This window comes from Podospora pseudoanserina, chromosome 3 (genome assembly GCF_035222485.1).
Source record: "Podospora pseudoanserina strain CBS 124.78 chromosome 3, whole genome shotgun sequence".
In the NCBI taxonomy this organism is placed as follows: Eukaryota; Fungi; Ascomycota; class Sordariomycetes; order Sordariales; family Podosporaceae; genus Podospora; species Podospora pseudoanserina.
Genome location: NC_085922.1, coordinates 3,819,548 through 3,835,944, shown reverse-complemented (window position 1 = coordinate 3,835,944; position 16,397 = coordinate 3,819,548). Strand labels below are relative to the sequence as shown.

At 53.0% G+C, this 16,397-nt stretch overlaps 4 protein-coding genes across 4 annotated transcripts; 1 reads left to right on the top strand and 3 right to left on the bottom strand.

Annotated features, from left to right (window-relative positions):
- Nucleotides 1–192: 192 nt before the first annotated feature.
- Nucleotides 193–5,068, bottom strand: QC764_311050 (uncharacterized protein; the record flags this gene model as incomplete). The annotated part of the gene is made up of 2 exons (XM_062946215.1): nt 193–2,860; nt 2,916–5,068. 2 exons carry the CDS (start codon nt 5,066–5,068, stop codon nt 193–195), a joined length of 4,821 nt encoding a protein of 1,606 aa, XP_062802279.1.
- A 437-nt stretch (nt 5,069–5,505) lies between these two features.
- On the bottom strand, nt 5,506–7,933 carry QC764_0059050 (uncharacterized protein; the record flags this gene model as incomplete). The annotated part of the gene is made up of 3 exons (XM_062940485.1): nt 7,673–7,933; nt 7,184–7,616; nt 5,506–6,536 (listed from the first exon to the last, which is right to left on the bottom strand). Exons 1-3 carry the CDS (start codon nt 7,874–7,876, stop codon nt 5,506–5,508), a joined length of 1,668 nt encoding a protein of 555 aa, XP_062802278.1. The 5' UTR covers nt 7,877–7,933.
- Nucleotides 7,934–10,806: 2,873 nt separating this feature from the next.
- On the top strand, nt 10,807–12,339 carry LAP2_2 (Leucyl aminopeptidase yscIV; the record flags this gene model as incomplete). Its single annotated transcript, XM_062946216.1, has 1 exon — nt 10,807–12,339. The coding sequence occupies one exon, from the start codon at nt 10,807–10,809 to the stop codon at nt 12,337–12,339; it is 1,533 nt and encodes a 510-aa protein (XP_062802277.1).
- Nucleotides 12,340–13,119: 780 nt separating this feature from the next.
- QC764_311090 (uncharacterized protein) lies at nt 13,120–15,462 on the bottom strand (the record flags this gene model as incomplete). Its single annotated transcript, XM_062946217.1, has 4 exons — nt 13,120–14,433; nt 14,484–14,780; nt 14,835–15,286; nt 15,339–15,462. The coding sequence occupies 4 exons, from the start codon at nt 15,460–15,462 to the stop codon at nt 13,120–13,122; spliced, it is 2,187 nt and encodes a 728-aa protein (XP_062802276.1).
- Between the last annotated feature and the right edge of the window lie 935 nt (nt 15,463–16,397).

The window sequence follows — 16,397 nt, the reverse complement described above, 5'->3', positions numbered from 1 at the left end:
AGCGAACGGAGATGCGGTTCTTGTTTTCATTGGTAGAATATTGGGGTCATAACTGTCAAAATAGTGGCTCTGTTGACATGCAACAAATCCTGGCCAAAGCAATATTGTTAGAGATTCAGGGGTTCAGGGGCTCAACGAGTAGCTGGCCCCACAAGCCCGCATTGTCAACCCCTTGAGAGTCGTGTGTATCGCTCACTGTTCAACCTCCCTCCAATACCGCCACCAGGCCCTCTCCCACCGTCCCTTTAACCCTTCCAGCCAATCACTGAATTTGATCTCCTCCTCACCATACTCCAACACACCATCCTTACGCACACCCTTCCACCCCTTCACAGGTGACTCAACCAGCATATGGCCCCAAGGACAGACCTCGACATAGTCATTCACTGGCCTCTTTCCAATTACTCCCGCCTTGCCGTTCACACCAGTTGCCGAGGGCGAGATAACATCACCATTCTCGAGAATCCCCGCGGTGTCGTAGTGGCTCTCCCTCACCCGGTAGCATTCCTCACACAAATCCACATTGGTGCAGTAAACACACGTGTAAACCTTCCCCTGTGAAAAGTCGGTCAGGATCTTGCTGCACATGGCGCACTCCAAGCCCGCAGACTTGTTGAATGCGTATTTCCCCTCTGGCTTTTGCACCGGAACAGTAGCCTTCGCCGGCGAGACCGTCCGCTTCGGCGAGTCCATCCTCCTGGACGAGTTTGTTCCCTTTGGTGACGTTATCCTCTTTGATGACAGCGCCCTATCGACTTTCGTAACTTGCTGCTGCGACGGCCGCTCAGTACTGACTCCACCGGCAGAAGGCAGCAAGTAAAACTGGCAGCTCAACGCAATCTGCGCGTCCTCCTTCAACAGGCTCTCTCCGATTCTGCCTGGTGGCGGTAGCACCAACACCGAAAGCACCTTTGCCAGCAGCCTCAAACTAGGGGCGTCATTGACCTCAGTTCCATCAGTTAGAGCCTGGCAGCACGCCTCAAAGCTGTCGTTGAGATCGTTGTAGAACTGCTCCGCCGGCCCAACCTTGCGGCGCATGACTGCCAATACAATGGTGCTCGTCTTGGAAAGCTTGGGCTTGAACTCCAGACCTAGCCTGTCTTTGAGCATTTGGACTACCGTGCTCTCCATGTCCGTCAGGACACCTAACTTGTAGGACAAGCTGCGGGATATGCGGAACTCCTCGAGGTAGATGTCTGCCAGATGTCTTGCCGCCCTTTCTGAGGCAAAGAACGAGATCTTGCTGGGCGGGTTCTGGACAAGCTTGAGCAGCTGGTTCTGGGCCTTGCGCGGCTCGTTCATGACGAAGCGGTCAAACAGGGAGAGCCAGATTCGGATGTCAGATTCCTCTGTTGACGTGTCTTCGGCTAGGGTATCTGAAGAGGCAGCTTCGACGTAGAGCTTCCGGACAAAAGACTTTTCGTCGGTGGCCATGGCGGCGCGGTGGATATGGCGGTGTGTTACATCTGTGCAGCGGATGGTGAGAGGGTTGGACCATTCTGAGAGAGCCTTGAGAAGCTGGATAATCTCAGCGTAGAGCTTCTTATCACCGAAGGCCACGACGAGTTCTTCAAACACGCGCGTGCAAGACTCGGTGGTTTGGAAAGTGGCTGCCATCTGCATGGAGGCGAGCGCATCTCGGTGGTGAGCGTCCAGGGTGCTTTCTACGCGTGCCTTCATTTGATAGGCTGCGTTGAGCATGTTCTTAAAAGGTTGGTCTTTTGGATCAACAGGCGGGATATCACTGAGACAGAGGTTCCAAGCGGCCAGAACAGCTTCCGGTGTCACCCCCGGGCCACTGCTTTCGTGTTCAGGATACACCCACTCATCGAACCTGGCACGAGCGATGCGATAGCGGAGGTCGAAGATGTCGCGAGAATCTTTGGCCAGTTTGAGGCCTTTCTCTGCCGCCCTCTGTGCGCCCATGTTGCGGAGATCGTAGTGAAGGGCCTTGGAGATTTGTTTGTATTCTTGTGGACCAAGTGGTTGCGGATAACGGCCGATAGTCGCCACTGCCTCAAAGTCTTCATCCGGCCATATGTTGACCCCCGAGTCAATCTCTCCTCTTTTCAGCTTTAGTTGCGGCCCTTGGATCAGGCTTCGGAGAGCCGGTGCCGTGAGCGAACAGAGAGCCACATGCGCAAAGCGGAACCCCGCAAAAGCTTTACTGGAAGTAACAGTCTTGTCGCTGTCCAACCAGTTCCGCACATGCCCCATAGCAACTGTGATGAAGATTGAGTCGCTGTTCCTCAAAGTGGAACTGACCCAGTGTGACTCCTTCTCAGACAACTGATGTTGGGCTGGTAGTTTAGACACTTGTGAGCCAATCGCCAAGAGGGCAGCGAGGACCTCGTTAACTTCATCCCTCGTGAAGCCAAAGATGCTGCAAAAGTCCTCAACATCTTCTGAGTCTTGCTGAAACTCGAATTGGCCTTCGATTGTTCTCAATGCACCATCGCCGCAGCCGAGAAGAGCGTATAGGTCCTCAGCCACTGCTTTGACTTCCTCAGGTGATCTCAAGGGCTGTGCTTCGACCAGGTGATAAAAGGCGTATTTCGTTGCCACGGAGACAAGGGATGGGTTTTGTGACGCCTTTGGAGTGGTGAGTATGGTTGTGGTTAGTTTGAACATCATGATGCGCGCCTGGTGCTCTGTGGGCTGCAAGTCACTGCTCGTTGCGGGATCATGACGTCTAATAAAATAGTCTCGCAGTGAGTGCTGTTGGAAGCTTACCAACACTTCCGGTACGGTGGTTTCTTTTCTGTTGGAAAAACGGGGGATACCTTCATTATTGTCATCGTCGACGTCAGGACTTTCAGGGTACAGGGTGTTATCCTCGGGTTCTGAGAAGGAGAGAATTCTGAACATCAGACGTGTTAGCTTTGGCAGTGTAAAAAGTCTGGGTTAAAACTCACTTTGCTAATCTTCCCAAGATCTCAGTCTTGATGTCCAAATGAAGCTTCCTGTCGCCGAGCACAGCAACGAGTACCAAGTCGACAAGTTTCTGCGCAGCATCAAGGCTCACACGATCGTACGAATACGCAAGCCAAGTAAAAAGATAGCCCAATGCCTTCTTCTCGTTGATGTTTGTGTAGTATTGCTCACATTCCTGAAATAGTTGATGGTAGATAGCATCGGTATTCTTGGGAAGCGCAACTGGCCTGAGCGAGCTTTCTATCAAAGACGCAATCTTCATGGTGTTGAGTTGCCGAAGCATGTAGTTGACGTAGAAGAATGAGTCAGCAGACATTTCCATCGCCGAGCAGAGCTTGCGTTTGAGGGAGGATCGAAGTCCCACAAGCCCTGGGTACAGCTCGACACGGGACTGTGTCAGCAGTTTGAAGTCACCAGACAAGACCGCTTGATCTAGCGTGATTGTGTGGTCGACTCTGGGAAGGCGTCTCTTCAAATCCCGGGTACCGGAAATCACAAAGATGATACGCAATCCTGCGGCTTGTTTGATGTAGCGGGAAAGACGACTAAGCTGATCGTTCTCCAGTTGGTCGATTCCGTCCAAGACGAGGTAAAGCCGCCTGCCTTTTGTAGCAGTTTTGGCGAATGTTGAGCCGTACAACTTGTCCCAGGCATCCTTCTTCCACTCTCCCTTCTCGTCGTCGTCAACCAAGCTCTGAATGTGCTGGCGATAGCTGTTGTCCGTTGAGGCGATCTGGGCTGAACAGAAGTAAAGCACATTATCCACTCTTTCCAGTTTTTCAAAGTTCTCATCGAAGATGAATGACGCCACAGATGTGAACGGGTCGTTCTCGAACTCCAGGGCGAGACGGGAGTAGATAGCAAAAGAGAAGAAGCTTTTCCCCATGCCGGACTCTCCACCAATGTACCACACGCCGCCGTCCATGGTCTTCAATTTCTCAAAGTCATCATTGAACCAAGCAAACGTATTCTTGACGAACTCTCTCTCCATTTTCACCCATCTCTGCTGGATTAGCTCTTCGGCGCCTGTAAATAATGATTTTGTGATGATGGCGAGGGAGTTGTATCTCCTAGCATCGGAGCTGCCAGTCGACTTGGCGTTCTTTCCCACAAGAATGTTGAAGATTCTATCATTGTGCTGGCGGATCTCTTCTCGGAAACCGCGTTGCTCCTCGTCTCGCCTCTGTCCGCGCTGCGACTCGTAGCGCTGGTTGCTCAAGACTACAGATAGACCGCTGTTTACCCTTCTGAAACCACTGTCCATCCGGGAGAAGCCCCGCTGCAGCATCCTCTCGGTCTTGTCCTCAAAGTCAAGCACCGAAGCCAAAGTCTGGGCGACGATGGCGGAACCCATGTCGTCAATGGCTGTGACGACTCGGTCATAGGCTTCTTTGAGCTCATTGTCTTGTCCTCGGAACAGAGCCTTCGCCCATTCTTTGACTCGGTACTGGTCCTTCTTGAGGCGCATGTGGGCTCGGGTGCAGAACTCCAGCATGTGGGTGAAAGTCTTGAGGATCAAGTTGCGGAACCGCTGCTCCTCCGGCACTCTCTTAAGGAGGCCTAGTCTCTCGGCAAAGGACCTCATTATCACGAAAAGATTTTGTATTAGGTCAAGATCGGCTGACACCTCGGTGAAGGAGGTCATGATGTGTGTAAATGCGACGGCAACTATCGCTGCTGGCGTGTCTTCGGCAAGCCTTTCAAGGACCGGACCGACGCCAGCCATGGCCGAGGCAAATTTCCCCAGGCCATGCCGAATCTTGTCGATCTTCCCGCCATCATTGCGAAGCGACTGGAATTGCTCATGTTCGGCTGTAAGTTTGTCGATCAACTCGTCGACTTGCTGTTGCTCGGGTTTGATGGGCTTTTCGTCGTCGTCGTGATCTTGGTGCTTGGTACCCTTTGTAGAAACCAGTGATGATGTCTTCTTTGGTCGAAGGCTGTTCCAAAAGGAAACAAAGATGGTGGTTTTCTCCTTGTTGGCCGTGCTCTCCAAGTCGACTTTGGTTTTTTCGCGGTGTGCAGCGACTGCTTCGTTCCAGAGCTTGACTATTTCGGGGTCCGCAAACATATTGGCCATGACTGCGAACTGATTTGAATCGAGGGAGTCGAGGAGGCGAAATGATGTGGTCATCTAAGGTTCCATTTATGAATGAACGTAACGAGCTGGATGGAGCCTGAGCCATGCCAATTTCTTCAGCAGTGATGAGCCTCATCTGGTGCCAACACTGCCCCACGCAAGTGTGAGGCGGCGGTTAAAGCGGATATCCTACACGATTGGTTCATTGGCTATGACCTCGCTGTGGATGGCTGACTGCATATACTGGGGCCTTGGCAGAACATTCACTGACTTGGGAAACTCCATTCCCATGCATGACGTGGATCGTCGTGGATTGAGGCGACGTAATTCGAAGCCACCATTGATGCGAATTGCGGAACCTATCCGATCAATACGTCGCACGACTGACTACTGAGCCTGAACTGCTGATAGATCTAAATGAATGCGATCGTTCAGAAGTATCTTGAGTTGAAGTGGCCACTTTCCCACTATTGAAGGCATCCATCCTTTCCTCAGTCAAAGGTTTCTGGCTTTTCCTCAACTTCTCCACGGTCATATGAAGCCATAAGCTCAGCCTCTCTCTGCCGGCGTAAGCGTAATCGTCTTTTTGCCGCCAGTTGATCGGCACGGGTAGGGAAATTCAGAAAGTCTTGCGAAGCTCTGTTCCTACTATCCGGCCCATCAATGGGAAGGTCTTTGCGCTCCCAAATGTTGCGATAGATGCCTGTCAAGCCTAGCGGTTCCTCCGGATCGACTCGATGAGTATTTTCATCTGTTGGAAGGATGGGTAGCGGACACTCTTCCGGATTGTCCGCGGTCAGGAAGTCGAGAAGGGCACGCTTCTGGCCCTCGAGGAGACGGCAAATTCGGTAAGTCACGAGACCCCTGTTTGGATGGAGATATATCGCGTGTTCGTCGGCCTCTGGTGTGTCATCAGAGGAGCGTCGGTCAAACAGCACAACACCCCCCCAAATTCTTGCCTCAGCCCAGTAACCAACCATATCGGCTACACCGTCGGGATACTGGTCATGGTCGACATACCAAGGATGTCTAAAAAGTGTTGGGAAAGGGCCTTTTGGGTAGAAACGCCAGTATAGGTCATCGTCTTTTGGAGGCGCCCACTCAGTGATGGCATCGTGTTTGTGAAGACTTGTGTCGAGCTTGAAGAACATTACGCCTGCTTGGTGTAGTAGGATGGCAACAAGCTCTACCAGGCGAGTCTTAAATGCTCGAGAGCCGGGAAGCGAAGTTTGATAGGAGTGTAGAAGTCCTGCGTCGATTTCTAAGGTTTCGAGCTGGAATGAGTCGCGAAACTGGCGTACCGTGTCCAGCACGCCAGGACAAAGTTGGCGATGTTTTTCGCGCAAGGGATGGCCATCTGGAAGCTCACCATCTGAGCAGTCATCGCCGACCTCAGCCGTCGGAAGTCCATCGAGGATCTGTGCGAATGTAGTCTCAGCGATATCAGTTACGAGAACACGTGAAATGGCTCGGATTAGGAGATGGCGGTGGTGATCGTTGAGGGCATGAACTGGAAGCTTCGCTGGGTCCATTTGGGGCCAGAAATCGTGTCAGAGAAGGTCGCTTCTACTATGGGAGCGAAGGCCGGATTATAGAGAGCAATCCCATGTTGGATGAGAAGTTCTGGAATCGGCCAGCTGTGCCAGCTGTGCCAGCAAACGTCCTGCATCATGCACAGTGTCCACAAAATGAACAGCATTAAAAAGCACCAGGCGCCAATATTAAACACAACCACTTCTGGACTAGGCATCTTGGGTATTCGATCAAGAATATCATGATACCTTCTAAAATCTACCATTATGTACGCCACATAAATACCTCCTAGGATGATTCCTCCCCGCTTACCGGGCCATAAAGATCCTCCTCAAAAAAGTCTTTTGCCATGTCCAGATTGTCCCCCCGTTTCTGTCAGTCGTATTTTCTGGGATCGGCCACAATTTCGCCGTCACCGCCGTACCATGCCGCACAGCGCTTCAAAACCGGTGGAATCTCGACCGGCGAATCGAGAGGTGTGTTTTCCAACCAAGAGGAGATGACTTCTAATAGCTCTCGAGCATCCTCCACTCCCAACAGTTAAGTGTGTCGGGGTTTATGTCGAGGCAGGGATGGTACATCGTCCATGCTCGGCTGAAGTCCACCAGCTTCCCATCCATGTAGTTGCGAACGTACAGGTCCCTGACGAGAATTCCAATTCTGTGAAGCGCTTCCACGTCGCTCCACAAGTGTGATACTTGCGACTGGGTGAAGTGCTTGACCCCTGGGGGAACAAAATCTTTGACGATGGCGTAGATCGGATGACTCCTGTGTTGCTCAGACTGACACCAAATTTTTTTTGCCGTTCCAAGTAACTGTCAGGCTCATCCAGCTGTTCGCCATCCACTCCCATGGCCTCCGTGACCTCAATTTCCTGTTCGCGTGTCAGTAGGAGATGTCCGTGGCTCTTCACTGCAAGATCCTCCCGGCCTTCTTGCTTCGACCTGCCGTACGCCTGGCATTCGCAGCTGAATGGCGTTAAGTAATCCACATAAAACTCGGGCTTTGCAAGGCTAGCAGCATATTTGCCACTGGTTTCGGACAGTGTCTCCCACGTACGGAACAGGAACTGCAGACAGTCAGTGTGAGGCTCATCAGGACGTTGAATGATCAATTTGCGCGCACCATCTTGAGGGCATATGGGCTATGACCGTCGATGCTGACCTTCCAGACTTTGTAGTCCCGGTCGTTCCCTGCACCAACGAACTCGATGAATTCTATGTTGGCTTGGCCCATAGGTGTGAAAGGTTGCAGCTTTGGACCCGGCACACGGGCAAGAGGCACTGCGGGTGCTGTTGGAGGCAGCGCCAAGTGAAATGGAGACGACATTTTTGGCTGCTATGTTGTGCTGGTGCAAGACTAGGTAGATGTAAAAGAAATCTGTACTGTACAAAGCAGAAGTATGAGAGCTGGACTGTCATCTAAACGATTGCTGTAAAGACCACCAGGGCAGAGGCACGTGAATCCCCACTCGCCCCCAAGGGCAACCGCACTGTGCCGCATCATGCTGGATGGCTGCAAATGCCCCGCTCTTTTGAGACACAGATGGGTGAGGTGTGCTGAGCACCTACCTATCGATCTATCCCTTAGACTACATGGGGGAAGGGCAACTGACAGCGAACCTCGCGATCTGGGCCTTGGGATGCATGGATAGGTATGAATGATACTCATCGGTGTGTGGTGGGGCCGGCACACTCGCCTTTGGACTGCATGGCCAAGCTTACATGGTGGCAAAGCACGCAGGATGGGAATAGGAACGTCATTTCCCAGCGGTTGATTCCGGCCAGGGACTTTTTGAAGCGGCTGTCCAAAGCTTTCTGGGAATGTTTGAGACCTACTCAAGGAGAACGATGGCCGCAGTTGCACGAAAGATTTCACGGCAGCGATGCCCGCAGTCCCCACAACCCTCAGGGTATTCAAGCAGTCTCACGTTGGAAAATCAGGACCATTTCCACTCAATGCAAGACTCGAAAGGGGTTTATTATGTGTCGTTTGACGGTGGAAACAACTTCGAGGCAGTTAGTCAGAATGCCCAAAGACAATGGGGGGTGAAGAGGAAGTCTGCCACCTCTGTTCTCACAATGAAATAAGGCCCTGGGTAGGGAATCAAAGACAGAAACAGCAGATTTGAATCTGGCGTATAAAGTAGGGTAAGTTGGGTGGTATGGATCTCTACATACCTTATGTACTATTTCCAGCTCAAAAATGTGTTTATTCTTCAGTCGTTATGCCGTTTCCCAGTGACTTGTCTGGCCGTGTTGATGTAAGGTACACAACCCCTATTAACCTTTGGGCTTCTCGATCCCGAAAGATTGTTTAAACTCAAAAGTCCACCGCACTCCTGAGGAGAAAACAAGCTCTTCTAACCTGAAACGGAACCGAAATCGTGTCCGTATTCTACAGTCTTCCGGGCCCATATATCGTGTCAAGTACAAATGTCAAGACTTGAAAGCCCTATTAAGGTCTGACATTGTAGATCTCATGCAGCCATTGCCAAGCTCCGATGTGCTACTGTCGCACCCGCCGCGGACCGTGTGATACCGAATAACTGGTATCTCCTAGGAGTGTCACCAGTTTCGAGAGGTAGGGCTGACATGCACGTTCCGCATGTGTCTATCAAGGTGCTGCGGAATGGCAAGCCACGTGGAGGTAGGTAGCCCACTTCGAGTGATGTAAAACTTGAACCATGAAAAAATTCCACCATTACATCAGCTATGGCAATCAAAGCCTGAATACTTGTGGGCAAAAGTTGCGAAATTTACCCAATAAGCAAGCCCAGCATGTGTTTCCGCCAAGTTAATATGTTAGAGACCTACAGCACTTGTCTAAGCTAAAGAAAGTCATGCCATATATCCATCGGGGCAACTTTCCTGGCTTACAGAAGAAAGCAACATCGGACGGGGTGAGCCAAGCCCAGAACTCCACATGAAATATACCTCAAGCCTCACATATACCCCCATGCATAGCCTCATAGCTGTCCCCACCACCCAAAATGGCAACAGAGTCCAATGATAGTGTCACCAATACCTGTCTTGCTCGACCTCGGCCCGATCCGACGCTCGATCTCTTGAATGCATTGTGCGTTGTTAATATGGACATCAGCCCGCCGAGCAGCTTCGAGAGTCCCAGAGAAGCAGGATGAACTGACGGCGCGTGGGCCCAGCCAAACTATTGATTCTTGTCGATCAGGGCTACCGTCATATTCTGGAAGGTCTCAGCGGACGGTGTGATGCATACCAGCCCCAACTTGGCATGTGTGATGGCTGCTGTCATCTGAAGTGGCCGGTTCAGCTCGCTGATATCAGCCAACAGCCCGGATCACCACGTACGTCTAATGCAGGAACATGCAGATGGCGCACCACCATGAGCTCATTTTGCTTGCAGAATCGGATACCAAAACGCCATCTTGTGTGGCGCAAAGGAGGCTCTTTACGCCTAACCAGACCTCGTCTTTTGTTATCTTTGACCTGCGATATGGGCCAACGTGCCAGGAGAGAAGCAATCCAGAAAAAAGCCACTTAGGACGATGGCTTGTGGAGAGACGGGACGGATAAAAATACATGTGATCAATGATAATAGGTTGCGATGTTATTGCCACGAATGAGGTGACTGGCCCGCCCAGACTTGGCTCCGAAATGCATTACTCCAGGACAAGCAGGTCCAGGGGTGTTGATTGCGGCCTTCCATAACAGCGGGCGGGGTGAAGGCGTTCCGTGCCGAGGAAATAGAACAAGTGGGCTGGGTGGGAGGCAACATTCGGGATCGGGAGAAAATCACCAGTCGATATGTAATGTTGATATCCGAGACTTATTGGGCCATCTGATAGGCCAATGCCGAAGCCAACGAGATCAACCCCACAATCCCCAGCTTCAAGCCAAGCCAAAGCCAAGGCGCGCCGTTGGGACCTGCCATTCACGACTTAGTGGTGGTGCACGACATTATGTGGGACGATTGCTGAACAAGGCAGTTGGTCGGCCCAGTGTGACTCCAGCTGCCGCAACGGGACACCAGCCGAGAGAGACCCAGCTTCCAGAACTAAGAGATCGGCACCACATCGCCAACCACTATCACAGCTCACCATCCAAGCCAACCAAGCACACAATCAACCCGGTGCTACCTCGACCGAACTACGACTCGACGAGCAACCCGTCCGAACTCAAAATGGCCAGCTACCCCCCGCCCTCTGTCCAGTCTCTCCCCCTTCTTCATCCCATCGCCAACCCTTCCCTCTTCGACAAGTCCCCATCCGTTGGTTCAAGATGAAGACTGCCACCGTCTCCCTTTTCGCGCTCGCCCTCTCCGCCTCCGTCAGCGCTGGCGACGGCAAGGGCAAGGGCAAGGACAAGACCCCCAAGAAGCCTCTGGTCAGCTCGGCCAAGCTCCAGTCCTACGTCAACAAGCGTGACCTTCTCAACGACGCCAACAAGCTCCAGTCGTTTGCCAAGGCTCACGGTGGTAACCGCGCTTTCGGTAGCGGCGGTCACAACGCCACTGTTGACTATATCTACAACACCCTCAAGCGCCTCAACTACTACGATGTCGTGAAGCAGCCCTTCACCGAGATCTTCTCCGAGGGTACCGCCACCCTCACTGTTGGCGGTGCCGATATCCCCGCCGCCATCATGACCTACACCCCCGGCGGTGAGGTTACCGCCAACCTCGTTGCCGTTCCCAACCTTGGCTGCACTCCCACCGACTACCCCGCCGAGGTTGCCGGCAAGATCGCCTTTGTGTCCCGTGGCACTTGCTCCTTCGCTGAGAAGTCGCTGAGCGCCAAGGCTGCCGGTGCCGCCGGCATCGTCATCTACAACAACGTTGCTGGCTCTCTTGCTGGCACCCTCGGCTCCCCCTTCCAGGACTACGCCCCTGTTGTGGGTATCAGCCAGGAGGACGCCGCCCCCATCCTCGAGGCTCTCTCTGCTGGCCCCGTCGAGGCTTCCCTCGACGTCGATGCCACCGTTGAGCAGCGTGTCAACTACAACGTCATCGCCGAGACCAAGGGCGGTGATCACGACAACGTCCTCGTCGTTGGTGGTCACTCCGATTCCGTCTCTGCCGGCCCCGGCATCAACGACGATGGTTCCGGTACCATTGGTATCCTGAACGTTGCCAAGTACCTCAGCAACTTCAGCGTCAAGAACGCCGTCCGCTTCGCCTTCTTCGGCGCTGAGGAGTTCGGTCTCCTCGGCTCCTACTTCTACGTCAAGTCGATCAACAGCTCCGAGACCGAGTTGGCCAAGATCCGTGCCTACCTCAACTTCGACATGATCGCCTCCCCCAACTACATCCTCGGCATCTACGATGGTGATGGATCCGCCTACAACCTCACCGGTCCCCCCGGATCCGACGTCATCGAGAAGGACTTTGAGGACTTCTACAAGTCCAAGCGCTCCCCCTCGGTCCCCACCGAGTTCTCGGGCCGCTCCGACTACGCCGGCTTCATCCAGAACGGCATCCCCTCCGGCGGTCTCTTCACCGGTGCTGAGGTCCCCAAGACCGAGGCCGAGCAGAAGCTCTTCGGCGGTGAGGCTGGTGTCGCGTACGACATCAACTACCACAAGGTCGGCGACACTGTTGACAACCTCAACTGGAAGGCCTTCCTCATCAACACCCAGGCCATTGCCCATTCGGTCGCCAAGTATGCCACCAGCTGGAAGGGCTTCCCCGCCGTCAACCTGAACGAGAGACGGTGGGCTGGCGACCGCGCCAAGGCCATGAAGCGCTCCCTCGGCGTCCATGGCCACGGTGTGCACACCCACTCCGGGCCTTGCGGCGGTGGTGATGAGATCTGAGCTTTTGAGCTTGGGTAGGGGATGAAGTCATGTACATGATACGATTATGAAGATAATGTATATATACCTATTTTGAATAAGATTTTATGAAGCAATACTTTTGTGCCACTTCCTCTCATCGGGCCGTGTGACGTTTTCAAGGTGTGCTGGAGTGCTGAATGATGCAGGTTGGTTTGCGTCCAGCTCACATGATGCAGGCAATTTAGGGATGGGATATTAACCACACTCCCTCTCCCCCGGATGGATAAATTGTGCCTGGCCACCCTCCAATCCAGCTGCAAGTGCCATTTGTGAAGAGTGCAAGATCGGAAATTGAACAAAATGCACGCAAGTGGCAAGACACCCGCTCCAACTGAATGTCAGAGCTGAAATGTGGTAGCGAGAGAAGGTAATACAGAGCCGGTATAAAGGTTGCCGGAGCCGGGGAAACTCGGATCCGGGTGGTGGTACTCAGTCTGCCCACAGTTGCGCCATCCACAAACTCGGACGTGTTTTCGTTCACTGATACCGATCGATGAGATCAAATCATTACGGGTGATGACACAGAATGGAAGCCGAGTCCATAGAGCATTGAAATTACTTTATAGGTATTCAGAGCGGCTACCGGCTGCGATTTATCCTAATGCTGACATCTAATTACCATGGAAGACCTATCGACCACCTACTGACCAGCCTAGCAAACCTCTACCGGTACCCAAACAAGAGAAAGCCAATCCTAAAACTGCGCCGTATCCAACCCCCCTTGTGTACAAAAGAAATGACCGACGCAACACCGGCCGTCTAAAACAACTCGCATTCCGGCTCCTTGACAGGACACTTGAAGGCCTCCCTAAAGGCGCGAGAGTTGGCCGCGCCGCCCATGAGCCTGTGCACGTCGGGGGCATGCTCCTTACCTTTCAGCAACATGTCTACCCTTTCCTGTGGGCTTCTGGAATCGCACCAAACGTTTCCGAACATGATAAAGAAGAGTTGCTCGTGGGTGAAATCGCCCAGACCAGGGAGTCCCTGGTCCCACACATCGGGCATGGACTTGCGCTCCTTGACCCAGGCGTCATAGGCCACCGCGAGGCCGCCGGCATCCGAGATGTTCTCGCCCACGGTCACGTTTCCGTTGCCGGGGTACTTCTTGCCGTCGGGGCCGACCAGCTCATACATGCTGTACTGGTCCACGAAGCACCTTTCCCGTTTGGCGTATTCCGCGAGCGACTTCTCATCCCACCAGTTCGTCTCCAGGGCGTTCTCGTCCTTTTTCCGCCCGCCGCTGTCGAGGCTGTGGGTGATCTCGTGACCAATGATGGATCCCAAGGCTCCATACAACGCCCACTCAGGGAGGTCAACGTGAAAAAGGGGGGCCAGTGATATACCGGCAGGGATGAAGAAGCTGTTGGTGAGACCGTTGTAAGCGGCATTGGTCACGTGCGTGTAGGACGCCGACCACCTAGACTGCGACGTCGGCTCCGACAGGAAACGTGAGTCAGTGACTACCTGGTACCGCATGCCCTCGATTGCGTTGTCGAAAAAGGAATCCGTGATGTTCAAACCGCTGTAGTAAGCGGCCAGGTCATCGGGGGATCTCGAGTCTGGGCTGTGCTCTGGGTAACCAATATTGATCTTCATGTTGTCCAACTTCTTGATGGTCCGCTTCCTTGTCTCCTCGCCCATCCAAGATAGCTTGTCCACGTGCACCTTCATCTCCTCACGAATATTCACAGCCAGCTTTGTCGCGGTAGATCGCGTTGAATCCGAGTAGGCAGCCTTGACAAAGTAGTGACCCAGAAGCCACCTGAGGGCAGAATCGACATGATCGACGCATGTGGGGTACTCATTGGACGCTGCCTCTCCACCGAGCTCCAGATCTTTGAGTTCATGGGACTCGACCTTGGAGCCCAGTTCCATGATGATCTTCCAGAGAAGCCATGATTGCACAACAACTTTGCGCTGCTGCTTGACGACTTTCTCAATCCGGGGCCACATGTAAGGAATGCTGACAACGACCGTCTCAGGGGTGTGCCCCTCCGGAACCAGTGCTTGAACAAAAGCGTCAAGACCGAGCATTGGTGCCAAAGACGCCAGTTGCGACATGGACAAGACCGTCTGGAAAGAGTCAGAAACAACAACGGTAAGCATGCTTGCGAGTCACTTGCCTGTTTAAGTTCCACCTGGGGATCCTGTGTAGGGTCGGCTCTTGAATGTAGTCCTGCGACAGCGCTGGAATTGGCCGCTGCCGTGGGACTCACGGACCCCAACATAGCGATCTCAAAGGCTACAATGTCCTTGGCAAGTCTTGCCGCTGTCTTATCATCGAGATCGACTGGGAACACAGTACGGAAAGCTCCAGAAATTTTCTTTTCGAGTTTGGCCGTTTCCTTTGGATCAGCGTACTCGTGGCCCTGGCTTTTGAATGAGAGGTCGGGATAGTAGAGCGTAAAGCGTTGCGTTTTCTACATCAATCAAGTTAGATAAGTACTGGTGTGCAAATGATCAAGGCATCATACCGGGTCGGTGGGATCTGGGAAGCAGTTGCCGAGGAAGTCATCCTTGTTATCAGGCGATGCATTCCAGGTGCGGATGTTGAGTTTGGCCAAAGCAGTGGCAACCGCCAGGAGGCCTGCCTTGTCGTCTTCTTCATCAAACAGGTCGTCGGCAAAGTCCATCTCAATCGGCCAGTACTCGTTGAATTTGACGAGGGTGTCCAGCAGTGGTTTGACACCAGCCTTTTTGATGGCGTCCGAGTCCATGCATGCAGTGTATGTTCGGTGGACCATGTCAAAGTTGTGTTCGTCGACATTGTCACGGCGGCTTAGCACGTAGGGCTGCACCTTTGTCGCTTGGTCGTAAGGTTTCGACAGGATTTCTCGCAAGAGTCTGTTCTTATGCGCGTTCTGGAGAGACACGCCGTTGAATTCCTTGTCCGAGTCGTGCAACTGGTTGAACCCGTGGCAGACCACTGCTTGATGTCAGTCGTACACACGTCGGTATTCAGGTTGGCTTATACTCACTCTTATCAAAGTCGGTGCAGGGATCCATGTCTTTCCAGTTGGGTGCCAGGTTTTCAAGAATGTGCGAAGCGGCCTGGATGCATGCCGGTGTTGTGCACACCTCGGCGCTCTGAAACTGACCCATGGTGGGCAAAGAGGGAAGACAGCAAGGAAAAAAAAGAAAAAAGGAGGAAAATGATGAGAGTGACAAGTCAAGAGTTCTCAAGGCAGTCGTGTATGGTGAGGCGGTGGAGATACAGATCCAAAGCAATCCCCAGCTGGAAGCGCCATGATGTCCGGTATATATGTATCTGTGTATGCCAGCACAAACACACACACTCCTATCCTTGCCTGTCTGATGAATCCTCCCCAGCGGGAACTTGAGTTGAGGCCAGCATCGGGCTCCCGTGGCTCAGCCTCTTGGAGATCGACGGGTGAGGTTCATGAAGGGGTCTGACAAGCTCAGCCCAGTCCCACATGCTTAAACACAGGTCCGCCAATAGGTGCCCGACGGCGAGAAGCCAAGTCTCGAGACGAGGTTGCTTGTCAGCACTACCATGCAGGCAGTTGCTGATGTAGCGCTAGGAAATCCGCAGGCAACTGTTTTGGCAGGGGGCGGGCTTTGGGGACCTTGGCATCCCATCAGCAAAATTATCAAAAGGCTACGAATAATAATTCACTGTTTGATGATCCATGTGTTTTGGACTGAAGGAAAACGGCGATGCCTGCTCACCGATCTCCACCAAGTTCGACCGCGGACTTTACCGCCAGGACCAATCCCCAAAAAAAGACTGCTTCGCCATGATGGGCGGATAGCCGATTGTCGATAGCCGCGATGTGGGCGTCTTGAGCAGCGAGCGCGTTTGTGTCGCCTGTTTCGAGCTCAAGTTTGGAGCTACCTTGATGTGAGGTGAGCGGTCAAAGTTCACTCTTTCCATTGCATCATCCCAAGTCTGATGCAGCGACCCAAGGAAAGACCGCGGCATCGATCCTTCCTTCCCGCTCCGTGCCACAGCGAAAGCCCTGCTGTTACTCCTCCGTACCCATTATCTGCTATCTGTAAGAGTGTTTACATTCAAC